The sequence below is a fragment of the Callionymus lyra genome, chromosome 14, assembly GCF_982586985.1.
Source record: "Callionymus lyra chromosome 14, fCalLyr1.hap1.1, whole genome shotgun sequence".
In the NCBI taxonomy this organism is placed as follows: Eukaryota; Metazoa; Chordata; class Actinopteri; order Syngnathiformes; family Callionymidae; genus Callionymus; species Callionymus lyra.
The window spans coordinates 11,501,216-11,515,185 of NC_141831.1; the positions used below are offsets into that span (position 1 = coordinate 11,501,216).

Genomic DNA, 13,970 nt, shown 5'->3' on the forward strand with positions numbered 1-13,970 from the left:
TTGAAGGAGTCAGTAGATCATCAAACAGGGAGAGGAAGATGAAGATCGTTCCAAAGCTTAGGAGAAACATCCTGGAAGGATTTCTCTTCTCTGGTCTTTTTTGTTTTGTGTATCATGAAATGTGTTCCAATTGAAACGAGCACACATAGCTAAAAAAAGCCACATATAATTTACAAGAGCGATAAACATTGTAACATAACTCTTGATGAGGTCATCATATCAAGTTTAGGGTTCATGACTGGATTAGAAGGGTGGTTGTTTTTGTCGGTGGATTCTAAAGATTAAAGTAACTCGAGGAAAAAGAGCAAACAGACCAACAAAGGTTTTTTGTTTTTAATATAAGAATACAGCAGGTCAGCATAAAGACTAAATCAATTTAAAATACAGGCAAAATTAGTTTTAGGTACATGTCGTGACAGTAAGGAGCAAAGAAAATGTATTCACAAACGTTGATACCATCATTAGAGGGATGACATAACAAAGAGCCCCTGCAGGGGATTCCTTGACTAGCCAGACTAGCTGGTTAAACTCTGTCTCTCGAGTAAAAAAAAAAAGAAAAACAGCACTGTTTTCTTTAGGATGACAAGAAAACTTGCCCTGGGTTCAAGACAACACAATTGGATTAAATCTAAAAGCGTGCTTCACTCGAGGCACGACACATTAAGCTCATTATTACACATGTTGTGTAACTCCTTAAAGTTTATTAAAATGTTACAGTTGTGTATTTAACACCAGGTACTTGCACAATTAAATGCCGGTGATATTTTACCAACTGTTAAATCAACTTTGGAAGATTGATTTACAGCTAACAAAGTTATTTTTACAAGATGAAAACAACATATCAAAACGAAGTAGAGTTCTACTGTACATTCTTACCAACATCTGGTATTGAAACAAGCCCTAAAGTTCTTGAGAACTTTAGGGCTTGAGAACTTGAGAAAGGTCAAGACGACTCTTCTCTCTTCCACACAATCACCATGTTCTTGTCGCTGAGGGCCACCAGGTACTGCAGGTCTGGGTCCATGACTACGTTGTTGATTGAAGGACCCTCCACTTTGCTGAGGCCTTTTTTCAAAGGGCAAGGCCACTTCAGCAGCTACAGGCGAGAAAGAAACAGAATGTTCGGAACATTAAATCATCATATAAAGTTACCAATATCAACCGACAAGTGCGTATTAGGGAAAACTGCATTAGAATAGAATTTTGTTCACTTTTACTATCATTATTTTGATGTATTATTTAGTTATTATTTATTAATTTTGTTAATGGGAAGTTACTGTGTCAAAGTTTGTTTATCATATTTACCTGGTACACGTAAGAAATACAATAGGTGAGAGAATAATATTATAAGTGCTTGTTATATGGAGCAGGTGTTAAAAGCAGTTACTCAATCAAGTTTGTGTTAAGGAAACCTTTTTTTTAGGTTTCGGAAACCTTTGGAGTAAGATGATCAACAGCTTGTCAAACTGTAAAGAATATAAAACAGCGACCTAACAGCTCTGTGATCGCGTTTTGTTTTCTCCTTGCAAGTTAAATTGTCGCGACTTTAAACCAAATCTGATATCTGTTCCTTTGTTTAATCTTCAAATCAGATTATTAACTGATATTTGCTTTGTTTACTAATCAAATTGTATTTAATTTATATTAAATCTATTCATTCTATTCTATACTCTCATCACCAAAAAATAAACAACATATAGTAAACGTGTTATGATTTTGATTATGCAAATGTTTCAGAATACACACACAGATTCTTATCTTAATTGACTATATAAATACACAGATAAACAGGTTCAGGGAAAACATTTTTTTTATAAATAACAATTTAAAGTGACAGTGAACAATTTTACTCATCCAGGCTTCAATAAAGATGGATGTTACTTAGAGCAATATGGAGGCATATGGATGTTTTTAAGCGTCTTTTCGGAGGAAGTTCATCCCTGGGTGCTACGCTGCTACATTAAAATTAACAAACATTTTTGTCTATAACTCTATAAGTACCAGATTACTTTGAAAATAATCACAACCCTTAGACGACATGAGGGTGAGTAGAAAATGAGAATGGAATTTAAATTTTACCCTTTAAAGAACTTGCAATTAATTGCTGAAAACAAAAACGTTAATACATTTGTGCACAAATCATTGATAAAAATCATACCTCTGTCGGCATGATGGGTTTCTGATGCTCCTTCTCCAGGTCCTTGATGTGATACATCCACAGTTCTCCTTTGTCATCACCACATGCCACGTATGCTCTCCCTGTACATGTGTTCAGAGCGAGGTACGGGATCTCAGTCTTGGTCCACTGCAGCTCGGTCAAAATCACAGCAGACACGGTTTTATTCTTGTCTGGGCGCTGAGCTTTGGTTCTACTCCAGCTCCACAAGTAAATGGAACTATGCGTGAAGTTCTTGGAAGCTGCAGGTGGAAGGATACAAAAAAAACACTTTATTACAAGTTTGATTCAAATACAGTAATATAGTAAAAAATAATCCCATCTACACAATAAATGTTTTTATGAGGGGTGTGTTTTGGCAAGAATCTGGTGACAAGATACGTGTCACGATACGATATATAGTGATACTGTAGTAACAAGGATATATATTGTAGTATTGTCAAGTACTTAAATCTGGTGTTGCAGAATTCATGGACCACATGACTCTTGACAAAGTCGTAACTGCTTTTATTTGTTTTGAGACCAAAATATGTCCAAACGTCAGCTTGAAAAGCCGCTGGAGTAAACTGTATCCTCTCGTCCCCAGTCAGTGCCGGGATCTCTGTGTTATTTTGAAGGCGGGGAACATAATGCCTGCAGCCATCTAATGGTTGGAAGTTTAATTGCAACACAAAATCTAATAAATAATTAGCTTTTGTGTTGCAATTAAACTTACAGTATTATAATACTTTCCTGTCAATTTAATGTAAAATAAAATAAAATAAATTATACATTACACACACTTTATTATTTTTAATCCTAGTTTTTTTATTGTTTCAATAAATGATTTGAATACAAAAAAAACAATAATTAATCCATACAGTACTGTTGAATGGATTAGTTATTGTCAATTATACATAAGCGCATTGATATTTTCTTACACCCCTAGTTTCAATGTTGTCCTATTTCTAGAATCATATCACTGAATAAATAGTAGGAACAGGAATGACGGAGACCATAAGACCAGGGGTGTCAAACTCAAAATCACACATGGCGCCAAATCCTCATCTTGTGGGCCAAAAAAACCCCCCAAGAATATTCACCAAACCGTCTGCAATACCATTTTATATTCGTTCATTCTCAATATATCCTAATAATTTGTGTTTGTCCTTCTCTATCAAATACTTTCCTTTCGTTCAACTTAATTTTTACTGCAATCAGAAGTCTTTTAATATTTTTTAACATCTATAATCTATAAATTATAATCTTAAAATTAACATTAATATGCTTTGAATGAACCATTTGTCATGAACTCATTGTTGAATTTTACTCACCAACGATGTCATCGGTGAGAAAACTAAGACCGTCGACCGTGTGGAAGTCACTGTCTTTGTCCTCGTGTTTATAAATCGGAAAAGTAATTTCCAGTTCGCTCGACCTACAGTTGAAAAGAAAACAGAAAATGAATCATGAATAACGACCTTGTATAGTCTCGTTCTGTGGAGAAAAGTCTGGTTCAATCACCTCTTGGTGGAGTCTTTGGTCCCCAGTTTTGTGTTGTAGCAGAGCAGACCGTCGTCCGTCGCCGACAGCAGGTGGGTGTTGTTGGTGGAGGCGGGGGGGAGACACAAGTGCAAAGGTGTCGCACTGCCGTCCAACATCAGCAGCTGACTGGAGGTAAAGAAACAACATTTGAAATCCATTAACTTTACGACGGGTTTCATGACACACAAGGTGCTAACATTTTTTAGTAGACCAAGTCAGGGCCGAACCAAATGTATATTGTACAAGAGGATTGATTTCATGCCCCCCTCACGTGCTCAGAGTAAAACCTAAATAACAAAATTGTTTGCCATCAGAAGCATTTCTAGAAGATTTTTTTTTAACTACTTATAGTAATTTAAGTTCTATTAGTTTCTTCTCTCTTTTTTTCTGTCCTATTCTGGGGGAATTAAATGTATCTAAAATGAAATATTACACAATAAAATAGTTTATTTAAATTGATTTTAGCATTACATGGAATAACTACATTTCATTTTATGCATTTATTACTTTTTGTTGACGTTATAAAAATGATTAAATATAAAAATGATTAAATATAAAAAAGTCTTCAGGATCTTTACAAAAAGGAATGGAAAATTACATAATATGCAATAAAATGGTAGTTTAAGCTTATTTTATAATGGCCTATTTATTCACTTTTTTAATACATTACAGTTCCTCTTATATTGGAATATTTGGATGTTTTTTAAAGTGTGTTTTCGGAGGAAGAAAACAGAGCAAGGTTCAAATGAATTTGAATGTTTGCCGATGGAAAAAAACTGACAGATTACTCTTAATTAAGCCGCTTTACTTTTTAGAGAAATGAAAACTTTAATCTCATATGAACCCATGATGTTTTTCGTTTGCTCTTCAACAGGTGGAAAAGGCTGCTACGACGTAAACACCGAGATAACAGATGCTTTTAATCTCTGAGGAGTTTGAGGCAAACGGCGTCGGCGTCTGTGCAAAGAGAGAACGACTAATGAGGACATGTTGAGAGCAACATCGTCGTCTCGTCCATCTGCAGTCGTGACCCTTTGACCCTCACCGTGTGCCTCAGTACATCCACACAGATACACCGTCTGAACACGTGTAAGGAAAATTATTGATTTATCACATTTTATTTTCCAACTCAAAGTTGTATCAAGTCGAATTAGTATTGGATTCAAGCCTATCAGGTGTATTTGTGTAAGCAGAGAGGTTGTGGCCTAAGGAGACTAAACCGCTTATTAATAAGATAATAAATATTATATTATTAAAAATAATTAATCTCTTCAGGCATAATGGGACAGAAAAAAGAGACTTGACCAACACTAATAAAGTATTTTCTTATCCTCACCTTTATCCTTTCCTTAAGCCCTTCTTAAGCAGGAAAAATGTGATGTATTTTTTAATTTCAGGAATTTTGTTTATAATTTCAATGATAGGCAAAAATAAACATGAGAGACAGGAAGATCTTAGTTTCTTTTTATCAGGTTTTAGGATTTATTAACATTTTGTATTGACCAAGAGGACTGTAGTTGTTCAACGAAAAAATAATTGTGCACAAAGTGTACAATTTGGATTAAAAAGCATGTTTGCAGTGGTTACGCTCTAACCCTAACCCCCTTTAAAGTTATTCTGATAAGTAGCTTCCATTGAATTTTCACTTGTTTACATTAATATTTACTAGAACTTGCAAAGTCAACATGACAACGAGACATCCTTCTGAACACCCCTTCTCAGTAACGGTGACCTGAACAAATCCAATAATGCTTTGCCGCCCAGCCAAACAATCTCAGCCCGTTGATCACTTCTGACATAGCAACACGGAATTTAAATACAGTATTCTAGCAACCAATCACTCAATAGAGCGGTGTGTAGAAAGGCATCATGGGAGGTCAATGTTTTGTTGGCACCACAAGTAAGACAGGTGTGGTGCCGTGTGTCTCCCTCCAAGCTCTGCTGTTTAAATGAATCACTCGTCTATAACAAGGTGAACAAAGACAAGGGGTTTTGCTTTTCCTGCCTTTAAACAATTACCTCCAGAGGGATCAATAAGGTGTAGCCATCCATCTAATATATTTAATTATGTTGTACCTTGTCTAGAAATGGCGAGATGAGAGAAGCTGAACTGAGATAACGCCGTCCAAAAACCTTAGAGTATGTTGTCATGGTGACACCACTGAGTATAGATTAGAATTAATCTCAAAATTATATTATACTTTTACTCTGACAACTAGATTCATCAATATACTCTCTTTGATCCATCCATCCATCTAACCATCCATCCATCCATCCATCCATCTAACACTACTGTATTTATAAATCAGAATTTACTTGATCGATAATATCAAAGTGGAAAAAATTTCGGTTTTAACCAGACAAAAAGAAACTAATGATAATATACTTTAAAATATATAAAAATAAGAATAATTAGGGTTGATATCAAAAATATATGGTGAACTGGTTGCTCAGTCACCAGAATCTTCAACAAGCAGACTAAATTCTTGGAAAGAAGACCTACAGGTCATTATCTCAGATGTGGAATGGGAACGGGCCTGCACAACAGCTCAGTCACAAACGGTCAACTCACGCCTTAAATTATAGCAATATAACTGGCTAATGCGTACTTATTTGACACCAGTCAAACTTAATAAATTCAACAGCACTGTCCCAGATGTTTGTGTCAAGTGTGGAACTGAGAAAGGCACACTCTTCCACTGTTTGTGGCAATGCTCCAAAATAGAAACATTTTGGAAGGAAGTACAACTAAGTCTCGAAGGAATGTTGGGAATTAAATTAAATCTGGAACCTAAACTTTTCCTATTAGGTTTGTACCCTGTTGGTTATCCAATCCTAAAGAAACACAGAATATTCATTGATATTGCTCTATTGTTGGCAAAAAGAGTGATTGCAGTAGCATGGAAGGAGGTGGACAAGCCAAATATTGGAAGATGGTTGTTAGAATTAACATCAACTCTGCCACTGGAAAAAATCACATACACCATCAAGGGTAAACAGCAATGTTTTGATGAAGTGTGGGGCCCCTTCTGTAATTTCCTTATTAATAAGGACATTTCAAACATGATGGAAGTACCTGAGCAAGAGGTATCGTGACCTGGGATAATTCGAATGGACAGCATTAATTTTCCTTTTTATGTTAATTGGGACAAAAATTATAGATACATCATATTCTGGGGCTTGAATCTATTCATGTAAATGTTATTTCACCCTCATTTTATTTTATTTTTGATATATGTTTTTATTTTTATTTTTTGTAAATCTTTTGTATTTTAATTTTTCATTTGTGACTTTATTGTGAAACTGTATGTGTCTGTTTATTGTTGTTTGAAAAGAATAAAAGAAATTGATGGAAAAAAAAAAATAAAGAATAATTTCATGAAGCAGAAAGGTCTGAAACTAACACTGTAGCAGCATCAGAGCCGAGCGAGATGTTTGTGGTCAGACGTGTTGGAAACACTCACACGACTTTGTAGTTGTAGTTGCTGTCAATTCCACCGATGTCCCACATCACGATCTTCTTGTCGTAAGACCCCGCTGAAGGAGACCGAAAAAAAGGATTAACGCATTATTGTCACAGTCAAAAAAGAAGACTCAACTACACAAGAGAAAATATTTCAGTTAAATAGATTGTTTAGGTTTGTAAGCAACACAATTTAAAGTGTGAGTATGATTAAAAGTTGAAAGTTGCAGAACTTTTATTATCAATTACACCAAGGATAAAAAGAAACACTTACTAAATAAAAAGTTTCCTTGATGATGGTTGAAGCGGAGGACGGACAGGGACCTGCGACTGGCCCGGAACTCCCCGTAGGCCGTGTTGTTTCTGGGGTGGATCAGCTTGACGACCCCCTTCTTTCCACCGGCTGCCAGGATGCTGCAGTGTTTGGCTGCGGCCCCCCCGCCCGGCGACATCATCACCGTGGACCAGGCCAGAGTGAAAAACTCCTGTTGAAGAAGCGGCGTCTCGTTACGATGGAAACAAATCCGGATAAGTGGGATTATATCAGAGGCCGATAGAGTATTGAAGGGCGAGTTTAACGATTCAAATGTCGAAACTTTTTAAAATTTAAATGTTTTAAGCATTTAGTTGTTTTTTTTATTAATTCAATTCAACAATTTCTTTATTTAAAGGTTGAATTGTTAAATCGAAAAATTGATTTGAATCATTTGTGTATTTATATTGTTTTTTTCTTGTTCATTTTTAATAATTTAAATATATAAATATTTTAAAAATTAATGATAATTATTTCTACACATAAAGTTCAAGAGTCTAAAAAACCAATAATTGAAAAATACATTTTCTAAATTCAATATGTTCTAATTTGTAGCCTTTTAAATTCAATAATAAAAATGTTGCTATAGTAAGTGACACCAGACAATACTGAATTTAAAAGAAAACATATAGGATTTAGAAAATGCATTTTGAATATTTGGAATTAGAATATCAAATTCTATTTATACAGAAATCATGCATTTTTAAAAATATAAGATTTGTTTGTTTAACCAAATAAAAAAAATGTAATGCTTCATTAAAACAAAAATGTTATAAACAAATTCAAACTTTCAACTTTTGAAACGCAACATTCATTCATTCTGATAGCAGTTATCGTAGGCAAGTATTGAAGTATATCATCAGTGTCAACCACTTTGAGACAGGTATGAAACAGTGTCATGTTGTTCAGAGGTCAGTAGGTGGCGCTGTCAGTTTAAAAATGATGTGACGTTTCATTAGTATGGTTGTTCAAAACAAGGCAAGTTGTGCAGAAGCCGCCATCTAGTGGACTCTGACAATAATGACACTGCTTCATGAAGCTTCATCAGACCATCACTAGTATAAGGTACAATAAAAAAAACATATTGTATACATCACTATACTATTGAACTCACCTCCCCAGAAACTTTGTACTTCTTCAAAACCATTCCAGTTTCACAGTCGATCACGCAGACAGAATCCCCTCCACAGGTGGCGACGACTCGACTTCCTCCACCAACGACTGTGGATTTGAAAAGAGAAATGATGCTCGAGTCGATTCATTCTTGAACGACGGTCTAGAGTGTGAGGTCTTTACTGTTGGAGTTGGGCAGAGGCTGGAAGGCACAGGCCCACAGCTGAGTGGAGAAGTCCTCGGGGTCGTCCTGCTTGCTGTGACACTGGAGGACGTGATGTGGCTTCAGAGTCACTGGCTGAAGAAGAAACAGAGAAAAGTCAATACAAATATGACACAGAAGAAGGAGTTTGTACCAACAGATGAATCGACTTTTCAGGTTGTTGGATATATATAGATATATATATATCTATATATATCTATATATAGATACATCTAATGCATCTATACATCATATTAAATCAGAAAACTTGTATTGCTGTACTTGTAGTGTTGTAAACAAGACACTGGATCGATTTTTGGTGAAACATAAAAAATGTATATATATATATATATATATATATATATATATATATATGGAGAAAGACAAAACTAAATACATTCAATTTAATTAAATAATATTCATGATCCAGACAGCACACGGGTAGAAAGAGTTCTTGAACTGTGATGTTATATATATATTTATTTATTATTTTTATTTTGTTATTTATTTTCATTTTATTATTTTACAGTGTTTGATACTTTTATTTGTTTAGGCTTTTCCCTGATTTTCTGAGACTCCTGTGTTGTTTTCAGTATTATCTTGACCGTTTAAGTATATATTTAATTGAGTATTGTTTTAATTGTTTAAGCGCTTTTTGACCCTGGTCTGGAAAAGCACTATATAAATATAAATTACTTACTTACTTATTCTAACTCTGAGATTTCTAAAAAAAAAAAAAAATTCATGCTTTCGATATTTGTTAACTCCTAAGATTTTAAATTAAATAAAAAATAGCGTATAATAGAATTTAAAAGGCAACGAATCACATTGATATTTTTTTTTATTATAGACTATATATATTCTTGTGTTATTGGATTTAGAATTCCAATTGTATCAGTAAAAAAAAAAAAAAAAAATTTGAAAATATTCTAATTGTTTAATCCAAAAAAATCTCCATTAAATCTAAATTAAAAAAACTTTTCAATTAGAAAAATAATGTAATTGCTCAAAAAAGGATGCATTTCTTTAAAAGACAACATTTTAGTAAGTAAGTAAGACCAGGGTCACAAAGCGCTTAAACAATCAAAACAATATTCAATAATATTTCCTACCATAACAAACACTTAATTAACAAAAATGGATAAAAGCTGATATCAGGGTCAACAACAAAAGAAAATTCAATCAAATTATTTTTTCTGGCTCCACTTAGGATAAACAGGTTATTTAAGATTAATTTTGCAAGCCAACAAGATTTTCTCTGAGTTAAATCTTCACGATAATATTACCTTTGTCTTTGGGAGTCCACCCGGGGACTTTGCCGACTCTTTAACTGGAGTTGCAGCTTCCAGTTTTTTCTTAGGAATCTTCGTCGTCTTTTCTGCCAGTGACACTTTGAGGGCGACTTCGCTTTTCTTTGTCTCGAGATTGAGGCGCAGAGCAGATCTGCGAGGACTCTCTTTGACGACGGGCGACGAGGGTTCGGGTCGAAGTTTTTTCCTGGGCGACAGTCTCGGGGCTGGATCTGGTTCTGATTCCGGCTGCTTTCTTTTGGCGGGTGAGGACGTTTTCTGGAGGTAAAAACAAAAACTAAGATCAACTTTAACTCTAAAATATTACAGGTGTAAACCATAATTTTGGATAATTGACTTTTTTTAAAGGCCACTTGTCTTTCTTGGAAAAAATTGAATGTTTGAAAGTTGTGAAATGATTTTGCTTACACAGATATTTTTAGCGTCAGTCAACGGTTTCTTCTCCTTTTCCTCCTCCGGGTGCGTCAGCGAATGCAGATATTCTTTGGCCAATATTTCAACCTTAAAAACATATTACAAAAAAACATTAGCGCAAGTTTGTTTTCGAAGGAAATCTGATGAGATTTTGGTGAACGGATTGGATCAAAATCTGGAAAATGGAGTTTCGAAATAAGTAGAAGGATTCTGAAATTGGATAATGTAAAACTAACCTTAGTTTTAAAATGGATAAAACATTTTCCTTAGTTATTGTTGTTCAAAACATTTCAGTAGGATTGAAAATAGGATTTGAAGCTTGATTTCAGGGAGGAAATGTAGCAAAAACATTTAAATAGCTCAAATAATGAATTTGGGATAATTTTGGGAATAAACTTTTAAACATATTTTCCACGCTGTTTGTTCAACTGTTGCAGTAAATAAGTAAATCAATTAGATATAGGCTCCCAATTAGGCTTTACAGGTTAATAAAGTAAAATTGATAAAAATGATTTTTTTCCTCATAAAATGAACCCTGAGAGTTGAATAACCACAAAACATGGATTCAGTATTAATCTAAAATTCAAAAACATTCAGAGATTAATGCATTTAAAAGGCTATTTTTCGAATGTCTAGGTTCATCACATCAACACTTTATTTGAACAAATATCAACTTTTTTCATTCTATATATAGTATTTTTTTGATTTTAATAAAAGTTTTATTTCACAAAGGGAAGAAAGTTAATATTTTAACAGTGGTATCGACCGATACTCAAAGCCAAGCTACCTTTACCAGGACCATAAAAAACCGGATCGGTGCCGCCCTAATCATTAGCCAATAAATGAGCCTGATATTGTCAACATAACAGTTTTTACAGGCGTTTAGTTCCTCGTTAATTACGAACCTTCCATTTAGTGAAGTCGCTCACTGAACTTGGTCCATATTTCACCGACTGACGAGAGGAGTTGACAAACTTTTCCTCCAAAGCGGAAATCTTTTCTTCTGTGATGGGATCAGGCAGGCTAAAGCTTTTCTCCCAAAGAGCAATTATCTAAAAAAAACAAAAAAAAAACCACACCAGACATTTTAGAGATTAAAGATCACATTAAAGTATTACATTTTGACCCATCAAGTCTCACATACCCTAGTCCTGAGGTTCTCGGTGTAAACGAAGCGGACATGATTGGCGGTGGTGGTGATGTCTTTTCCGTTGTATATGTGCAGGTCTGGCAAAGAAGCCATCATCTTGTAATTATCGCTCACCTAAAGCAGGAACAACAAAAGGAACAAATTCAAGAGGCTATAATGTAATTAATTTGTCGGCTGAAAACTTGAAATTTATGAAAAATAAAGTGTAAGGAAAGGTGATGCAGATATTAAACTAACTTTTATCAACTTATTGAAATGACTTATGTTAAAGTTTCCTCACCGTTATATAAAGGTTGTCCTCCATCTTGAGCTCTTCCAGTCCACTGAGGCCTCCGAGGGTGGTCACGTCCTCCATCTGGTTGTCACTGAGGTCCAGGAATCGGACATTTGGCAGTTCAAGGTTCCGAGGAAACTCCTGCAGTCGGTTTTTGGACAAATCCAGTCGCTCTAGAGACCGAAGACGAGTCAGCAGCTTCACGGGCAGGTCCTGGTGCGTGAGGCCCAATTTTGAAAGACTGAAAAAATAATATTATGACAATTTTAAACAGTTTTATTGAAAGTAACAGAAATTAAATGTGTTTATTTATGAATAATAAAAATGTAACTTACTTCAGAGTCTTGATGTCTTCTAGTTTTTTTGTTTTAGGAGAACATTTCTCCAGCAAAAGTTTTTCATTGATTTTCTCCATTGGTAATCTGAAAAACAAAATTTTGTTTTTTAAAGCTGCAACACATGAAACCAAAGGTGTTGTTATTTAAATTGTGACTCGTTTACATCTTTAACAGAGGTGTTAAAACGAAGCTACCACACCCGGAGAAAGACCATCTCGTCTGAGCATGAAGACAAAAGAAATTAAGTCTCCAATCGATTGGAAATTAAGTATCACCTAAAGAAAGAGTTTTAAGAATGTGATTCTCGACACGGTTGAAATAAGTAAAACAAGAGAAGGATGCGAACGATCAACACCAACAATGCAGAGCGATAGACGTGCTCAAGACGTTTATTTACATCCATCTTAATGCTCCACAAGTCAGAACACATTTCACTGCCAAGCCTGCATGAATTACATAATAAAGCGATTTTTTATTTAAACTTGGCTAAAACCTTGTTGTACTTCTTAAGACTTGGGCTTTTGATGAGTTTTAAAAAGCTATTTCAGATAAGCAGGACCAATATACTTGTTGCATTACTTACCATTATAATAAAATATGTAGAATATTTACTGTACTGTTTACTGTTAAATTTCATTTGAGACGTTGTCACTATTATTTTGTGTTATCCTCATCCTCAATTATTTAACCTATACTTACAAATATTTCTTTAGCAATACTCTTTGGTCATTTTTTCCATATTTATATTTGTACTTTTACTGTACTGTTTGTACTGATTTTTTATTTCTGTTTTCTGACTGTTCCAAGATCCTGAATGCATAGCACACTTTTAAGTTAAAGAGTTAAACGCAAAGAACATCAAGCAGTTGCAAACAAGTGCAATTTTTTTTTAAACCAAAATAATAAACAATGAAAGTTTCAGTAAACAGTAAGTTTAAAAAAGAAAAAAGCAAAACAACATTCGTGCAAGTCTACTGACCAACGTTACATATAAAAAATAGACATTATTAGATAATGTACTTAATTGAGGTTTGTAAAACAATACAGTTGTAGTTTATGAATGTTATTGTCAGCATGAGTTAAATCTACTCACCTTCACTGCTCTCACTCTTCTCTGCACAACGTGAAAGTTTTCCCGGGGAAAATAAACGTATATCCGGTGGGCGTGGCCAAGCTCTTCTACGTCCTCTGAACAACGCGGATATGCTTGACATACACTCGCTACCGCCATCTACTGGTATATAATTTGTTGGCCTTGAGCGACAGTAACACAAAAGCAATGGCATCATTCTTTTTCTTTGACATATTATATAAATATATATGCATATACGCATGTATAAAAATAAAGATACATATTTAAGCACTGAATAAGTGTCACAACAGAAGAAAACACCTATGCATGATGATGATGTTGTCAACACCATGTTCCAAAAACACCTCCTCCGTAACCATCTGGTGGCAGCTGTCGATGGCAGGAACAAACTGCCCCAGATCACCCAGAGAAGGTGATCTTCTCAATCTTCCTTCTCGTTTAGAATAACAGGATACAAACTTGTCATGCTCTCACCTACTCGGTTTCCATCAAAATGTATCTTGTTTGGATAAAATATGCAACTTTCTAAGTGTATTTGTTGCTGGAAAATCTGGTTGGAGCCTTTCGAGGGTTTCAAGTAAAGACAATATAGTCGATCCC

The 13,970-nt window shown here is 34.7% G+C and overlaps 1 protein-coding gene across 1 annotated transcript; it reads right to left on the reverse strand.

Annotated features, from left to right (window-relative positions):
* Nucleotides 1–318: 318 nt before the first annotated feature.
* lrwd1 (leucine-rich repeats and WD repeat domain containing 1) lies at nt 319–13,489 on the reverse strand. The gene is made up of 15 exons (XM_087807215.1): nt 13,371–13,489; nt 12,275–12,361; nt 11,946–12,180; nt 11,660–11,779; nt 11,421–11,567; nt 10,510–10,602; nt 10,078–10,359; nt 8,773–8,887; nt 8,591–8,697; nt 7,438–7,648; nt 7,165–7,237; nt 3,680–3,826; nt 3,490–3,593; nt 2,159–2,418; nt 319–1,096 (listed from the first exon to the last, which is right to left on the reverse strand). Exons 2-15 carry the CDS (start codon nt 12,352–12,354, stop codon nt 944–946), a joined length of 2,127 nt encoding a protein of 708 aa, XP_087663341.1. The 5' UTR covers nt 12,355–12,361; nt 13,371–13,489; the 3' UTR covers nt 319–943.
* Nucleotides 13,490–13,970: the final 481 nt, after the last annotated feature.

Coding starts and splice junctions, on each gene's coding strand:
- lrwd1 (XM_087807215.1), bottom strand. CDS start 12,354: ATGGAGAAAATCAATGAAAAACTTTTGCTGGAGAAATGTTCTCCTAAA. Junction 12,181..12,274: donor GAAGACATCAAGACTCTGAA/GTAAGTTACATT, acceptor TTATTTTTTCAG/TCTTTCAAAATTGGGCCTCA. Junction 11,568..11,659: donor CCGAGAACCTCAGGACTAGG/GTATGTGAGACT, acceptor TGTTTTTTTTAG/ATAATTGCTCTTTGGGAGAA.